We start from the raw sequence: 15999 nt of genomic DNA, 5'->3' as shown, positions 1-15999 counted from the left end.
GATACTGTTGGTAACAGAAACAATATTCTAAAATTGGAGATTATTATTTTGAGGAATGTCCATTATAGGTGTCTCTATGTATAGCTCCTGAATAGATGATACAGTATTTCTAAATAGATAGATGGCTGAGTTATATTATTTAAGATAACTTTTCTCTATATGATCATTATACAGAAGCCTGCTAGAGAGGTGCAGAAATAAAAGTGCAGTCTTATTGACCATTTACTGCAATATAAAGAATGTTTGATGCCTTACATGCAATAACCTTCAAGGATATTGGCAAGCTGGAATGGGTACAGAGAAGGACAATCAAAATGGTTAAAGGTTTGGAAACCAAGCCCTATGAGGAGTGGGTTAGGAGAGATCTACACTGCTATATAACCCTGTTCAAAGCAGATAATCTGGATTCAGAAACTGGATTATACGGTAGTGTAGATGGGACCTTAAGGAGCTGGATATGTTTAGCTTGGCTGAGAAGGATGAGAAGGGATATGAAGGTCATGTTTAAATATCTGAAAGGATTTCATTTTGAAGAGGGGACAAGTTTGTTTTCAGCTCCTCTAGATATTAGGACACAAAGCAATGGACTCAAATTGAAGGAAAAAAAGATTCCAACTAAACATTAGGGGAAACTTCCTGATGGCAAGAGCTGTTAGTGAAATAGGCTGCTTCTAAATGTGGTAGAGTCTCCTTTCTTGGTTTTTTTTTTAAAACAGAAGTTAGATTGCCATCTGTCAGGGATACTTTGATTGTTTCTATCAGCATGGCAGGGGGTTGGACTGGATAGCCCTTGAGGTCTTTTCCAATTCTATGATTCTCTGAATGTAATGTAATATAATAGATGCAATATGTACAGACATTTGACATGTCTGTGTTTGGTGACTGCATAATTTTGTATTCAAATGGTTGCATGTACTGTAATAGATAATCTAAAAGGTTTCAAGAGCCTGCACATTACTTGATGTAAATATCCTGATATACAAATAATGTCAGCCATCAAAGTTTGGCACCCAGTGGCCAGAAGGTGATAATGGAATCCAAGACAGAGGGGTTGACAAATGGCAAAAAAGATTAATCCCTCATTCTAAAGATGTATTTCCATTGGGAGGAGTCAATTTCAAAACATTTTACTCTCCAGTGGGTTTTTTTTTTTTTTGGCCAGAGAAGTCAAAAACACTACAAAATTCACTATGATCCTAGAAGCTGTGGGTGACCTTCAAATCTCAGGAAAAAAAAGAACAAAATAAGTGTTTCATGGGTGCTGACGATACGGGGGTTGCAAAAAGCATAAGGGCGTCCTTTCGCCCATCCTTTTTCAATGCCATATCAACTAGTTTAAGCATTTTAGATGCATTTCAGAAGGGAACATATTAACCAAACAAAGAACCTTCTCTATGTTTGCACCTCAGCTTTCAAAGGTCCTTTAACAGTACATTGATATGTGAGAAAGACTATGCATGGCAGGAGACTGGACTGGATAGTCCTATGATCTCTTCCTATGTTTCTATGAATCTAGTAAGGGCTGGCATTATCAGGTGGATTTGGCTGTATACACTGCCACATAATCCAGTTCAATGCAGTTAATCAGCATACTGAAACTGGATTATATGGAAGGGCAGATCCAGCCTTTGATACGTGAGGAAGGAAGACATTATTCCGCCCTCTCCTACATATTCCAAAATCCGAACAATCTTGCCTGACCTCAAGAAAGAGTTTCTGAAGTAATGAGGAGAGTTCGTGAAATAGAAATTCCTCCCATCAATGGGAGGTTGGGTTCCATTTTGAGACTGATGACATGAATAAAACTTATTGTGTGTGTCGACTTACAGTGATCTCATGAATTTTATAGAATAGAACAGCTGTATTGTCACTGTACAATTGCACAATGAAGTTAAATGCCTTCCCCAGCATACACCCCAAAACAACATACCCATCCCTCCACACCCTAACCAAGTTTTTTCTTAGGCAAGGAATACTCAAGAGGTGGCTTTGCCAGTTCCTTCCTCTGAAATATAGCCCATTGCGTCTCATTCAAGGACTAACCAAGGCCGAATTTGTATAGCTTCAAAGATAGGCTCTTAGGCCCTTATTCTGCTCTAGATTAAAAAGATACCTAACTTTACAACTGGTGAATACGACTCTCCAAATATAACTTATAATTGTCTCTGGGACTCTTACTTTACCCTCTTTATCTTTACAGAGCATGGCATCTTTAACAGTACATTGATATGTGAGAAAGCCTTTGTCATTGACTGGTAAACAGAGTGAAAGCAGAATTTTAAAATAAAAAGCATATAGTAAGAGAAAGTATGTTAATGGAGAAATTCCTACAGGTAATTTGTTGTTGGCTGTTGTCTCAGATCACCAATGAATGTATTAAAAAGTCAGAAAGAACTGCAAAATTGGAGACACGAGAGAGGAGAAGAACAGACTGGCGGCCTGTAAAGGCATCCCGTTTTGATCCCACAATCTGTTTAAAGGCAAAACAGAACCCTGACTGATGCAACCACTATACACTGAGTAAACTGAGTAAAGCTGATTTAAATATTTAATTGCAGAGATGTATTCCGAAGGTGTTGAGAAAACAGAAGGCCCTTTCTTTTGAGGCTTATGTGGATAGACAAAGTGTTCATTTACTCGTTCATAATATTTCCATACTGACCATAATCAAAACCTTCTGGGCAGCATATATAAGATGGTTAGATCACAATATAAAGGCTGAAAAACCCAATTGTAGCAAAACACATAGCAAAATTGAAGCAATAATAAATTATTTTGAATTCTGTCAGAATGCTTTGTAGGTTTTCTTATCATTTTTAATTATTTCTGCATTTTTCTAAAACATTCCACACACCACATATTAGCACTTCCATAAGGCATTCAATTAGTGTGCAGTGACACATACCTTTTTCACTTTCAACACATCTCAAAAGTATCAAAGTAGATGTTGCAACAAATGACATGAAATGTCTGCTCCGGGCTTGGAATTCACCACCCCACTTTTTTTCCTTTTTAATTGAGCAGTGGCCATTCCCTCCCCCGCCGTGCCCCCCAACATCATGGCATGAAAGAGGACAATCACTCTCTTTGTACTCTTCTTTCCACAAACTACCCTCCAGACACTGCCTGGAATGCTGCTATTGGTGTGTATGATTTTTAGTGGAAAAATATTTAATATTTTCCTCTCTGTTGCCCATTAAGGCTTATGGGGCAGAGGTTCCCAGAACTGAAGCTACAGATCCCTAGATCACTAGAACTATAAGCAAAAGCAATTTGGTCATGCTCAAAAATTTGTTATTCAAAATGTATATACAACAAAGGTTCACAGGGAAACAAAGGCAATTTGCGAATGGATGGATAACTACAACTAATGAGAACTTGGATTTGTGTGATCTGCACTCATTTTTGTCTGGGACATGGGCAAGAATACATCACATATAAAAAACAAAACCATGACAACATATGGGCTAGCCTTGGTTAAGTCTTTGACTCTAGCACAACATCAAAAGTACTTTGAGTCCCATATGGTCCATCAACAAATAATTACGTAATACTTTAAATCCACATATTTCTTCTCAATAAGAATCATTCCACTGTATTTCCATTCAGAAGGAAAAGTAGGACAGGATAACTCAGAAGTCAGGGTTGCTTTGCTCAGTTCAGCGAATTCTAAGCATCTTCAAATATAGTAAGGTTACTACTTTCCTCATATGAAATTAAAATGAAACTAAAAGAGCCTATTCCAAAAGAAATTAGACAGGGAGGCAATCTACGATAACCTATCTATTGTGGATTTCCTCTGTCTCATTTGAGTGGCAGTTGATTTGACCTTGTTGTAAGTCAATCTTATGTGTCTTGTGCTGTGAGGAATTATGGCAGTGACAGAGGACATTCACTTTCTGTCACTTGCACAAATAAGGACAAAGAAAGTATGAGTATGTAGTAGTTGTTGTTTTTTAAAAAAAGCAGAGCTGACTCAATCAATGAGACAGGAGATAGGAAAGTGCACTGCTTGTTTTTCATTCTCATCTGTATTAAAGGCTGTTATAGAAGAGCCAGCTGGCCCTATATCCAAATGTTTAGGCCATTTCTGCCCTTCCATCATACTGTTGTCCTAATCTGTAGCTGCCACTCATTAAAACAAAAGAGAAGTACCTCAAGCATGAGTCAAGATGGATTTATCCTCAGATCTACTAAGCTTCTGAGCAATATATTCAGAAATTGCAAAATATTTTTTACACAGATTTTATCTCAGCACACATTTTTGTATGTGTGACCTGAATATTCACATTCAACAAACTGCTAACATATGCATTTCTTGGGTTGCCACTTTGCACATGAGGGTTGAAATCTGCTTCTATAATGTAGTTGTGAAGCAAAATAATGTGTGACGAAATATATAAAATAATATTCAGCTGCATATTATGCATGAAATATAGCATACAGTTTAATCCTGAGTGAATCTTCCACAGACTGAACTGAAGCCTTCTATATGAGAAATACACACTCTTCCCCAGATACACATTTCCTCCAATACAATGCAGATAGCAAAAACTAAGTCCATTCACCTTTCATATCATATACAGTTTTGGCAGATCCTTTTTAATTGCATCATATTATTGGCACAGCAAGTGTCTACAAATTTTGGATTGAAATAATTAGGCAGGTCCATTACTTGAGGATAATGACCTATCTCTTTTTAAAACTGGATTTTAAAAATATAATTACAAAAAGAAAGAGAGGGTAGGAGAAGGGCACTCTGCCTCTGTTCTATGCAGCTCTAATTATCCACTGAATAGGTGAGCAAATGTACAAAATATTACTGTCCACAAGGCTAGGGAATAAATAAGAACAAACAGTTCTGAAAATTATCCTCATTTAACCTTAAAATGTTATCAAAATGTACCCAATGATTCAATTCAAAATTTACTTTGTCCAAATAGCCAGCTGTTTATATACTTCTCTAAGAATATTCAGATGTTAAATATTAAAATATCTTAAAACAAGCCAATGATAAAAACAAACTGTATGAAATAACGCGAGCAGCAAACATATAATAACATAGGATAAAATCAACATTACCAAATGTTCATTGTCCAGAAATGAGGACTTCCCTGGTTGATATTCATATATGCTTTTAGGTTCAGCATAGTATTTTCTTGTGTCTACCTTTTTGTCTGGAGGTTCCCAATCATTCCTGGATATTAAAAAAGAGCAATACATCAGAAATGACATTTCTTTTGAAAAGTTAATGCTGATTTGATGGAGAAACAAATGCTGGATATAAGTTGCCATATAATCCAGTTTTAGGATGCAGATTAACTCAATTTAACTGGATTATATGCGTTTGCACTGCCATATTACCCAGTTCAATGCAGTGAATCTGTACTCTGAAACCGGATTATATTATATAGATCCAGTCAAAAATGAATTATTAATCTCACGTTTTGCTTTTGTGCCATCCAGTTTACACTGCTCTGAAAGATTGTGGAAGGTTTCAATGAAACCACTACTCAGTGATATGCTAGAATATAATTTCACTTGTCAAAAATTCTCTACAGCCCAGTGTTGATGCTCGTGTCCTTGTATGCCTTCAAGCCATTTCCAGCTCATGGGGACCCTAAGACAAACCTATCACAGGTTTTTCTTGGCAATGTTTGTTCAGAGGGGGGTTGCCTTGGTCTTCTTTTAAGGATGAGACAGTATGACTTGCCTGAGCTCACCCAGTAGGTTTCCATGGCTGAGCAGGGATTCAAACCCTGGCCTCAAGAATCATAGTCCTATGCTCAAACCATTACACTACACTGGCTCTCTGCAATATAGTTTTCTGTTTGGAACCAAAAGAAATAATACAGTATTAGAAGAAACTCACAAATGTTAAAGTTTAACTGAATGAAAGAATGCCATATAAATTAGCTTAGGGTGCTTCTAAAAGACTTTCTCAGTCATGCATTTATAAACATCTTAACCACGTTTAAGTACTGAAGAATGAAAAACAGTAAAGATGTATTACATACTAGAGTTAGATGCTAGATATAACTATATATACCTATAATAGATAATGATGTATTAGAAACAAAAGCTAAATATAGATTGTAATTTTAAAGCTCGTGGAACAATTAGATTTTCAAAAGCAAAAAAAGCAAAAATACTTTGAGAAAGGTAATCCAGGCAAATGAAATATTGTTATCCTTAAGTTACATAATTGAAAAAGAAAGGTGAATTTGACAGTCCTCAAACATAACTGTTGAATGCCGTTAGAATCATCTTTAAAACTTGGATTTGTGTTTAACTTCTTCTGAACCTTGCCTTAACCTGGGCAAAGGCCAGAGGGACCTTTGTCCAGGTGAAAATATGTGGTAATTAAAGAGATTCCTAAAGAATGTAGATTTGGCTAGGACAGTAAATGGCTTAGTTGTGTCATGTACAGCTTAGTGCAAAACATTCAATATAGAGCTGCTCTTGCAGAACACTCAAAGGCTAAAGCTGGTCCAGAATGCAGTTTGGTAGTAGGAATCACATAAATGAGAAGTATTACACCAATTTGATAAAACAGGTTTTGATCCGTTTCTACCTGTTTAGTTCCTGTTTAGGAACTAAATTGTTTATGTTTAGTTATCTTCTCCTGTGTAAGTCAACTTAACTTTGGAACTCCTCCAAGACATTGTAAGATCAAACAAAGTTTTATAATTTTTGTCGTATCAAATATCCACTGATTTTGTGGATTCATTATAATTAGAAATAACAACTGGATTGAGATTTATCATCCCCAGATAATATATATGATTGAGACTATCAAAAGAGATTTGACTGTGATTGTGTTGTGATTTCAGAAGACATGTTTTTCTTTTTTAATGAAATATTGTAAGCAAAACTTCTTGGGAATTACTTATTTTTCCAGCAAAATATTCTTTATAACATATATTTTCCATCACTGTTTAATAACATTCCCATTCATCCTGTGAAGGAAGCACATATTTTTAGTGTTGAGTTTTGTCTTTTGTTCCTCACATTAAGAAAAAAATCTCCCACAGTGTTCATAGTTATTCTCTTTGCCCTCCTTCTTCACTTCTCCATATCCTTTTTCAGTCCACACCTTGGTCCATAACTCTTTTTCCTTCTTTGGCACTATAACACCACCTCCTCCCTCCCAGGCCAGCTGCACTGCTCATCTCTCCATCTCTCCCATAACCCTATTCTGCCACTTCTTTCACTTCTCAGCTGCCCTCCTCACTGATTTAGAGCTGGGCTCTGAGTTTTCAAGTCATCATCATGGCTTTCCTGTTATTGATAGTGTGGCTGAGGGTTTAGTCGGGCTCAGTCTGGAACAGCAACTCCCTCAGCCACACCCAGAAGTAACTACTACTCAGGCTGCTGGCCAAACTCAAAAGGCGTCTGAAGAGCAGGCTGAGGAAGGAATAACTCAGTTTTCCTTTGTGGAACAGAAGAAAGAGAAAGCTCAGATGAGGTATTCAGCCAGGATTGTGGAGAAGAGGGCTAGAAAGAGGGATCAGCTATGAAAGCAGCAGTTGAGGGTTTGTAGTGTGTTGCCTAATTGCTGGCTGCAACTTTCATAACCAAGCCTGGACCTTGAGAACCGTGGATGCTTTTGGAAATTTGGATAAATTCATGACTTTGGCTTTGAATTATGCAGATACAACTTTGTTGTTTGGAATTCTGGTAACTGGATTGACTCAGGACTGTTATTTCACTTCCCTTCTGCTTGTTCCCTTGAATTCTGTTGCTACTGTTGCTACTGTGAACTGGCTTGGACTATAAGACTCTTCTGTTGGTGATTCGAGGGTGACGTTTGTGACATTTCCTGTGGGTGGTATGAGAACTCTGCACATTGTTCCAAATCAGGGAGGAGAGAGCTGAGAAGTGGAAATGGCGGTGACGTAGGCAAGTAGGAGGTGACAAAAGTAGCATGGAAGTAAGCCATCTGGTGCCGAAATGGGAAAGGCATGGGTTGTGATATTGAAAAGAAACCAAGAAGAGAAGTAGAGCGCTACAGCAGAGTCATTGTCCTGGGAGGCAGAATAGATTGAGGTATAGCAGAAATGGCTTTAGAGTAAGGTGGAGATTTTTGTACTGTGCCCTGGGGGGGGGGTCATTTTCCCCCTCTCATGGTAGTCCTGCACCCCTAACTCCCATGAATGGTCTTCACTATTTCAACATAGTCCCCTAGTTTCTATTCAACATTTCACTAAGAATATATTTTTAACCTGACGTTTTGATTATATTACCATTTTTATCTCTCTTCATTGACTGGTGATTTGTTACAACATGTAGTATAGACTTTTTAATTTAAATTTTCATAGCCCTACACAACCTAGCTGCTCCCTAGGTTTCAGTTACCATTTTTCTTTATCAGATTGTTTGGTATTTCCTATTCCATGGCTTGGCTTTCTTCTTTTTTCCCTTGCTGCTTGATATCCCCAAACATTTGGAGACAAGTCCCTTTTGTAGTTTTTAAATCTCAATTTTTTTTTAAAAAAAAAAACTACTTTCTTTTTCAAATCTTTTGAAATTTTAGTTTGAATAATAATTAAAAAACTGGAATAGACCACAAAGGGTCATACGGTCCAATAGCCTGTCATGCAGGGACACACAATCAAAGCATCCTCAACAGATAGCCATCCAGCCTCTGCTTCAAAACCTCCAGAGAAGGAGAGGTTTTTAATCTGAAGCAGCCTAGTCCATTGCCAAACAGCTCTTACCATCAGGAAGTTTTTAATAATATTTAGGTGGAATCTCTTTACCTGCCTGTTGGATGCATTGTTCCTAGTCATCAGAGCAGTAGAAAACAAACTTGATCTCTCCTCAATGTGACATCCTTTCAAATATTTAAATATGTCTATCATGTCCCCTCTCAGCCTTTTCTCCAAGCTAAACACATCCTGCTCTGTAAGCTGTTCCTTGCAGGACTTGGTTTCCAAACTTTGATAATTTTGGTCGACCTTCTCTGGATACATTCCAGTTTATCAATATCCTTCTTGAATTGTGCTGCCAAGAACTAGACCCAGTATTCCAGGTGAGGTCTGACCAAAGCAGAATAGAGTGGGATTGTGACTTTCCTCAATTGAGACTGGGAATCCTTAATCAGGGGTCCATTGGGGCTCAATGGAAATATTTTGGGGGTGGGTGGGTCTGTGAACTTGATCAACTTATTATATTTATTTTCTCTGACCTCTAACTGAAATCCAGTATTTCCTTCACTTCTGAATGTATGCAATAATAAATTACAGCAGTATTCATTTCATATCACATTACAGTTATTACACATCTCTTAAAATTACTTATGCTTATCCATACTTTAAAATTACGGTAATTGTTAGACTAGATACTAGATGATCTCAGCCCTACTATGTACAAATTATTGTGTGACCTGCCAATCTGAGTTTAGTTTTTGAGAAGAGGTCCACGCTTTTTACCTGCCTAAGGGATGTATGGCACCAAAAGGGTTAAATACCCCTGATCTAGACACCGTACTATAATTGATGCAACTTAGAATCACATTGACTTTTTAAGCTTCCGCATCACATTGTTGACATGTTGAGCTTGTGGTCTACTAAGGCTTCTAGATCCTTTTACACATACTGTTTTTAAGCAAGGTATCAGTTCGAGTTTTTTCTGTCTACATTACATCTCTCCATGCTGAAATTGATTTTGTTAGTATTGGTCCAGCAATCTAATTTGATAAGGTCATTTTGGATTTTGATCCTGTCTTCTGGGGCATAAGCTTCACATCCTAATTTAGTGTCATCTAAAAATTTGATTAAGCATGCCTTGCATTTCTTATTACAAATTATTGATAAAAATGTTGAATAGCGCTGGTTCCAGAACAGAATCCTGCGACAGCTCATTTCTCTTCAGGAGAAAGAGAAAACACTGGTAAGCACCCTCTGGATTCAGATAGTTAACCAACTACCACTCCAACTAACAGTAGCTTATTTGCAAGAATATCATGTGGGGCCTTATAGCTTTATAACCTTGACTCTTAACTATGTATATTTGTCAATTTGCTTTATATTCTATTGCATTTATTTTTATATTTATATTTATTTGCATTGTTCATTTTAAAATTGTTTTACTTGTGAAGCACTACATACATTGATAGAGCTATATCAATAAATTATTATGATATCCCTAATATTAAAACTGCTATCAGCTGTTTGTTGTGAGACTTGCGATTATTATAGAATTTGCTCTGTTGAAACAGAATGGCTATTAAAATGCTACAGATCCTTTGTCCATGACAGAATTCAATGATTTTTAGCATGCATTACCTCTCAACACTTCCTTTCAGAGATGAAGAACGAGCTGGCAGTGGCAGAGTGGCAGATCTCCTCACCACCTTCTCTGTGGTAATGGTATCATTCTCGCTCTTTGAACGGGGAACTGAATTCTGTGATCTTGCTGCAAAGGTGATTTAAAAAATTAAGTTGGAAAGGAAAACAATAGGGCCAACAATTTTACAGAGAAGAAATGATTGATACAGTTAATTAATCATCAAAAGCTTTCAATCTAATGCACTGTATATACTCTAGTATAAGTCACCTTATGTATAAGTCATGGGCAGATTTTGCTATGACATATGGGTAATTTGAAGTCAAAACTTAGGGGCATGCTACAAATATTTTTCTTTCTCTTAAAATACATAGAGGGGACATAGATGAGAAGAGCAAAAGAGATAGATTATATTTATTTCAGGCGTTACAGTGGGAATGGGGTATATATTGTATTGCTGATCTTAACACGTCTGGCATGTTTACTTCTTTAAAAATGCAGGGAAAGGAATAGAAATTAAAATAATTGAGAATGCAGCCTGGGATAAAGGGGAGTTCAATTCAATTGAATATAAATATAACTATCATATATATCTCCACCTTGGAGAGTTTATCATCCCCAAAAAACAATGAAGACTTACGCTAAGTTCTCCCTCATAGTTCAGCATGATGAACAGTTAAGCCTTTCTCTAGTTAAGCAAGAAGAGCAGCTGGAGAAGAGACCTTTAAGTGCTCATGAGTGATGACAAATGAATGTTTGACAAGCCCTCAAATGCAGTAAAAGCCTACATGCACAGAGCTGTGAGGTTTGCTCTCTAAATACTATCAGATATGTAAATGTAGACTGAACCCTAGTCTCTTTAAAAGCAAGCTGGTATCTTCTTGGCTGGTACTGAAACTTCAATCAACCTCTTGACAACCAGTCCCTGCTATTTAATGTTTTGGATTTATGATCCTTGATTCCTTGCTAGATTCTCTATTTGGACTTTGTTTTGATTATGGCTTATCAAGCTTGGACTGTGCTTTAGGTTCTGATCCCTCGTAAGAATAGGACAAACTGCTTCCAGTTCCAAACAGAAGAGGCTTCTAAAGGGACTCACAGCCTTATCATTTGAAAACATGGATGTTTGGGCTGGCCTTTGGAGAGACAGCTATTGGATGACCAGCCTCATTATAATTCTATTCTGAATGTTATTAGGTTCCTTTCATCGGGGTATTTTAATCTAATGATTTTATCTTATATTGCTGCTATAGTCCCCCCCCCCCCACCTTTGAAGTTGACAGATTTGCATTGGTGGTTGTTTGATATTATTACTGTTGTATAAACCTTTGTTTTAACTTCTGTTTTATCATCTTCTTGTGTTTTAAACTGTGTATATTGTTTAATGTATTTGCGCTGTTACTTTTGTAACGTTGTGAGCCGCCCCGAGTCCCCACGGGAAGATGGTGGCGGGGTATAAATAAAGTTTTTATTATTATTATTATTATTATTATTATTATTATTATTATTAATCTTCACTCAGGAGGACTTGGCTGTTAATGGCACTGATCTGCTGAAGGAGGACTCAACTGCTATAAGTCTTCTATGTCTTATGAGGAAGATCAACTCTTGGAAGGGGAAGTATATATAGTCATTACATTTATAGTCAATGTGGAATATTTAACTATTAAGTTCATACTACATTGTCATTTAAATTGGAGTGAAATGTCTACACAAAAGGCTTCTGGAATAAAGCTAAACTGGCATCCTTGATTGTACTTCCCCACTCACTGGGTATAGGAAAAAAGAAAGCAGTTGCATGAATTTTTCTCTCATTTCTCATTCAACCCATCAAAAAACACTTCCTTTGCTTTCCCTTTGGAACTGATGTGGTTCCCCTGAGGATTGTTTGCTATCAGTTAATTGAGATACTGTTTGGGATCTCGTTATCACATTTTGGCTACTTTGGTTCCCAATTGTGAAGGTGGTGAAGCCCAGACAGGCAGAGTTAACATCAGAATACCACTTAAGTAGTGAAATCTTAGGACATTCCTATGGGAGAATGAGCATGCTCTCTTGCAATCTTTTAGATATCTGTTATATGCAGTCATAGATAAACATATGCATTCCTCTTAGAAAAAGTACATAAATGTCATGCATTGCAATCAAATTGGAAAATATATCTATTTAGCATAGTCTAATTGTTTCTCTTACTGAAATTACCTATCAGCATTTCTGGGCAGTTTATCAACTTGGAATAGTGGAGCTGTTATCAACAGCCTTCTTCATATATTGCAGATTACCAAACAGTTTGAATTTTAGCTCCTCTCGTCTTATGTTCTTCACAATCTCTGCCCAGCCTTTCAAAAGTTCTATTTAGTTCAGTGATGTAAGATACTTTAATATATAAACAAAATAATAATAAATATAAGAGATGGCAAAAATGCAACAGGTTTACTCTAATGGGATTAGGAAGCATTTTGAATAATAAAGAAAAGTTGTCAAAAGGATATTCTTAAGGGCTTTTCTTTTTTCTCTTTTGCTCTTTATTTCACATGGATTTCTGATGTGCCTACTTTTCAACTTAATTGATTATACTTATTTTATATCACTGGGATGTTGTAATTTAGAAGCAAAATAGTTTTCCTGCTGTAATTTCCACTGCATCAACCTCTTGTTGTATTCTAAATTGTTAGAATTTCTATGTACATTTTGAGTGTTCAACTACCACATACTTACTGTCTTTGTAAAATGAATATTGAGGAACACAGGAATCGGAGTCTTCATCTGGAAGAGAAATATAATTTTAGATGATCCATGATAATGTAACTGATGGCTTTTCCTTTTATTCCTGTATGGTTCTTAGTGTGACTCTAATATCATTCAGTAGTTCCCTCATATTCATGATGCTAGCACAAGCAGATAATATGCCGAGAAGGCTCAGGCATCCAACTGTAATCATGGAAAATGCAAATATTTTATATACACTATGTGTTATGAGGAAAAGCTACATTTAGAAAACCTAGTCTATGTGCTCCATGTCCATTATTTTGTATGTCTAAATAGGACCCTTCGCCCACCATCACTAGTAAATCTCTTTGCACTAAGTTGTAAGAATGCTTTGCTAATCTCATTCTCTAAGAAAGCAATGGGTAATTGTAACTATTTTCTTCCCACTGTGAGGACATCCCTGACTATTCACAATTGGAATTTATTCTGTGCAGAACTAAAATTATTTTGGACAGAAAACAGCATTTTCTGTGTTTAAAATGCTGTTTCCTGATGTGCAGAAAAATGTTGTTTTCTGCTCAGAAGAGCCATGTTCAAATTTTGGTCAGAACAAGTCTTGAAGTGTGAAGATTCTCATCAGTACTGGATTCTTCTTCTCAGGGTTTCTAATACTCTGGAAACTTGTTTTCGAGCATTTTTCAAAAACTTTTTATATCCCTTACTTGTTTCAAAACCTGCATTACAGGTAAGATGGAAGTAATCTTTGAGTAAAAATATTTTTCTATTACAGTATTCTAATGGCATAGGATAGGTTAGAAAGACAACCTGGAGCTTGTGAAAGAACACTACCTTACACTTAAAAAGACAAGCCTGTACGGCAGACCTTATGTTAGAGTGGCTAGCAGATAATTATTTAGGGATCAAGTTCAATGGGAAATCAAGAAGAGAATAAATCTACGAACACTCTGTCCTCCACCTAAGCACTTCAGATTAAGGATCTAGGTTAGTGTGCATAGCCTTAAAGAACTATTCAGGACCTTACTGATTCCTGATTCCTTACTGATTCCTGATTCCTACTGTGATGAAAGCTATAATTCACCCTTCAATCAACTGGCAGCACTCCTGGTGGCCAGAGGAATATTTCTGGCAACAATAAACCTCAGCTTGCAAGCTGCGATGATACCATAAGTTGGGACTTGGCTTTTTTTTTTTTCGTGTCAGGAGCAACCGGAGTTGCTTCTGGAGTGAGAGAATTGGCCGTCTGCAAGGACGTTGCCCAGGGGACGCCCGGATGTTTTGATGTTTTTACCATCCTTGTGGGAGGCTTCTCTCATGTCCCCGCATGGAGCTGGAGCTGATAGAGGGAGCTCATCCACACTCTCCCCAGGTGGGATTCGAACCTGGCAGCTTTCAGATCAGCAACCCAACCTTCAAGTCACTTAGTCCACTACGCCATCTGGAGGCTCCGGGACTTGGCTAAACTGCCCTAGTTCCAATAAAACTTGCCTGCCTCTGCACATCCAAACTTGGGCAAAATCCTCCTTTCAGAAATGACATCACTGTGTTCCAGAAAGCCTTGGGGTATAACTTGGCAAAAGGGGTCCAATATTAAGACAGAATAAACTTCAGCAAGCCACTTCTCCCTTTCCTAGACTCCCTGCAGGGCTGGCCATGGAAGGCCTCAGCCCTGGACTCCAATCTCCTTGTCACTGGTGGAGGAGGAGCAAAGGTGAAGGGCATGGGCTAGGCAGGCCCCTTCACCATTTCTGCCAATACCAGGTGGGCAGGTGGGGCAGAGCCAGATAACTGCCCTTTAGCTAGGCACCTTGCCATCTCAGTAGCATCTGCTGCAGCAGCCTCCTCTTTTGATGTTTCTCTCTCTTCCTCCCTCCCCGCCTCTGGATCCCAGCAAGGAGACAGGGAGAGGGGTTGAGAAAGTGCAGCGAGGCAAGGTGAAACCAACAGAGCCAGCATGCTGTCCTTAAGCTGGGTCTTTGCTGCCCCAGCAGCAGCAGCAGCAGCCACCACCTTCTGCAGCATTTCCATTCCTATCTCTCTCGCTGGGTTCCGTTGCTACCTCTGGTTCTCAAGCTACTTGGATTTACAATGCCAAAATTCCAATTTTAGAGCTTGTGTGGTAAAGTCCTTAGTCCTGACAACAATAAATAGATTCAAGATTTTAAAAATAAACTATAAATCTGTTTCTTCAACAGTTGATATGCAAAACTTATGAACAAAGATGCAAACAAATATTGGGAGGACGGGAGACAAAGTAATATTGTTGCTTTGAAGATTAAGGCTTCCTTTCAGCATTGGAAACTATCAGACATTTTCCTCTCTGATAATAATCATTTGTGGAAAAATGGATATGCAACTGGAGGTGTGTACCTCACAATCAGCTCTGGGCTGCTCAGAATTAGAAATCCAAATCTCTTCTGGAGTGACTTGATTGAAATTGCACCTAAGTGTATCCATTTAGCATGCCTTCTGCAGCTGCTAGCAAAAATATCCAAAATATACAGAAATGAACAAGAAACTGGTAGCATGAGCCGCACAATCAGGTCTGGGCTACTTGAAACCATACACCCTGGCTTCTTGGAGAGTTTCCTCTATGACACAGCATACATTAGGATCTGGTTCAGCCCTTTGTTTGGATTCACCGCCAAGCATGACACACCAATGTAACAAAGGTGCACAGCACTGCTGCTTCGAGTCTCTTTTGAAAGAGGAAAAGCAGTAAATAAGTAATATATAGACATTCATAAATAACTATAGATGTAAACCCCATAATAAACTTAATGTCACTGGAAATCATATACTAAATCTCCAGGGGAGGAACTTTTACAGACAATGCAATATCATATCCAGTCAAATGCTTTGGGTTATCATAGTTTGCAGTGACTTGCTCTTAAAGTGTGCATTAGGTTTTCTAAACCATGTTGTAAAGGAGAGTCCATGGAGACTTTTCTATTATTTCCAATATCCCATAGGTTACTGTAA

General features: G+C 37.7%; 1 protein-coding gene across 45 annotated transcripts in view; it reads right to left on the bottom strand.

Annotated features, from left to right (window-relative positions):
- sorbs1 (sorbin and SH3 domain containing 1) overlaps positions 1 to 15999 on the bottom strand; it is a 160115-nt gene that overhangs the window by 48320 nt on the left and 95796 nt on the right. For all 45 annotated transcript variants that reach the window (XM_062975926.1, XM_062975929.1, XM_062975920.1 and 42 more), the window contains 3 exons: positions 13009 to 13056; positions 10290 to 10419; positions 5083 to 5197 (listed from right to left, as the gene is read on the bottom strand). In XM_062975926.1, coding sequence (XP_062831996.1) covers positions 5083 to 5197; positions 10290 to 10419; positions 13009 to 13056 — 293 coding nt within the window. The remainder of the gene's footprint in view (positions 1 to 5082; positions 5198 to 10289; positions 10420 to 13008; positions 13057 to 15999) is intronic.

Source organism: Anolis carolinensis, chromosome 3 (genome assembly GCF_035594765.1).
Source record: "Anolis carolinensis isolate JA03-04 chromosome 3, rAnoCar3.1.pri, whole genome shotgun sequence".
Classification (NCBI taxonomy): domain Eukaryota; kingdom Metazoa; phylum Chordata; class Lepidosauria; order Squamata; family Dactyloidae; genus Anolis; species Anolis carolinensis.
Note: the sequence above shows the minus strand (reverse complement) of the source record. Positions and strands in the feature narration are given on the sequence as shown.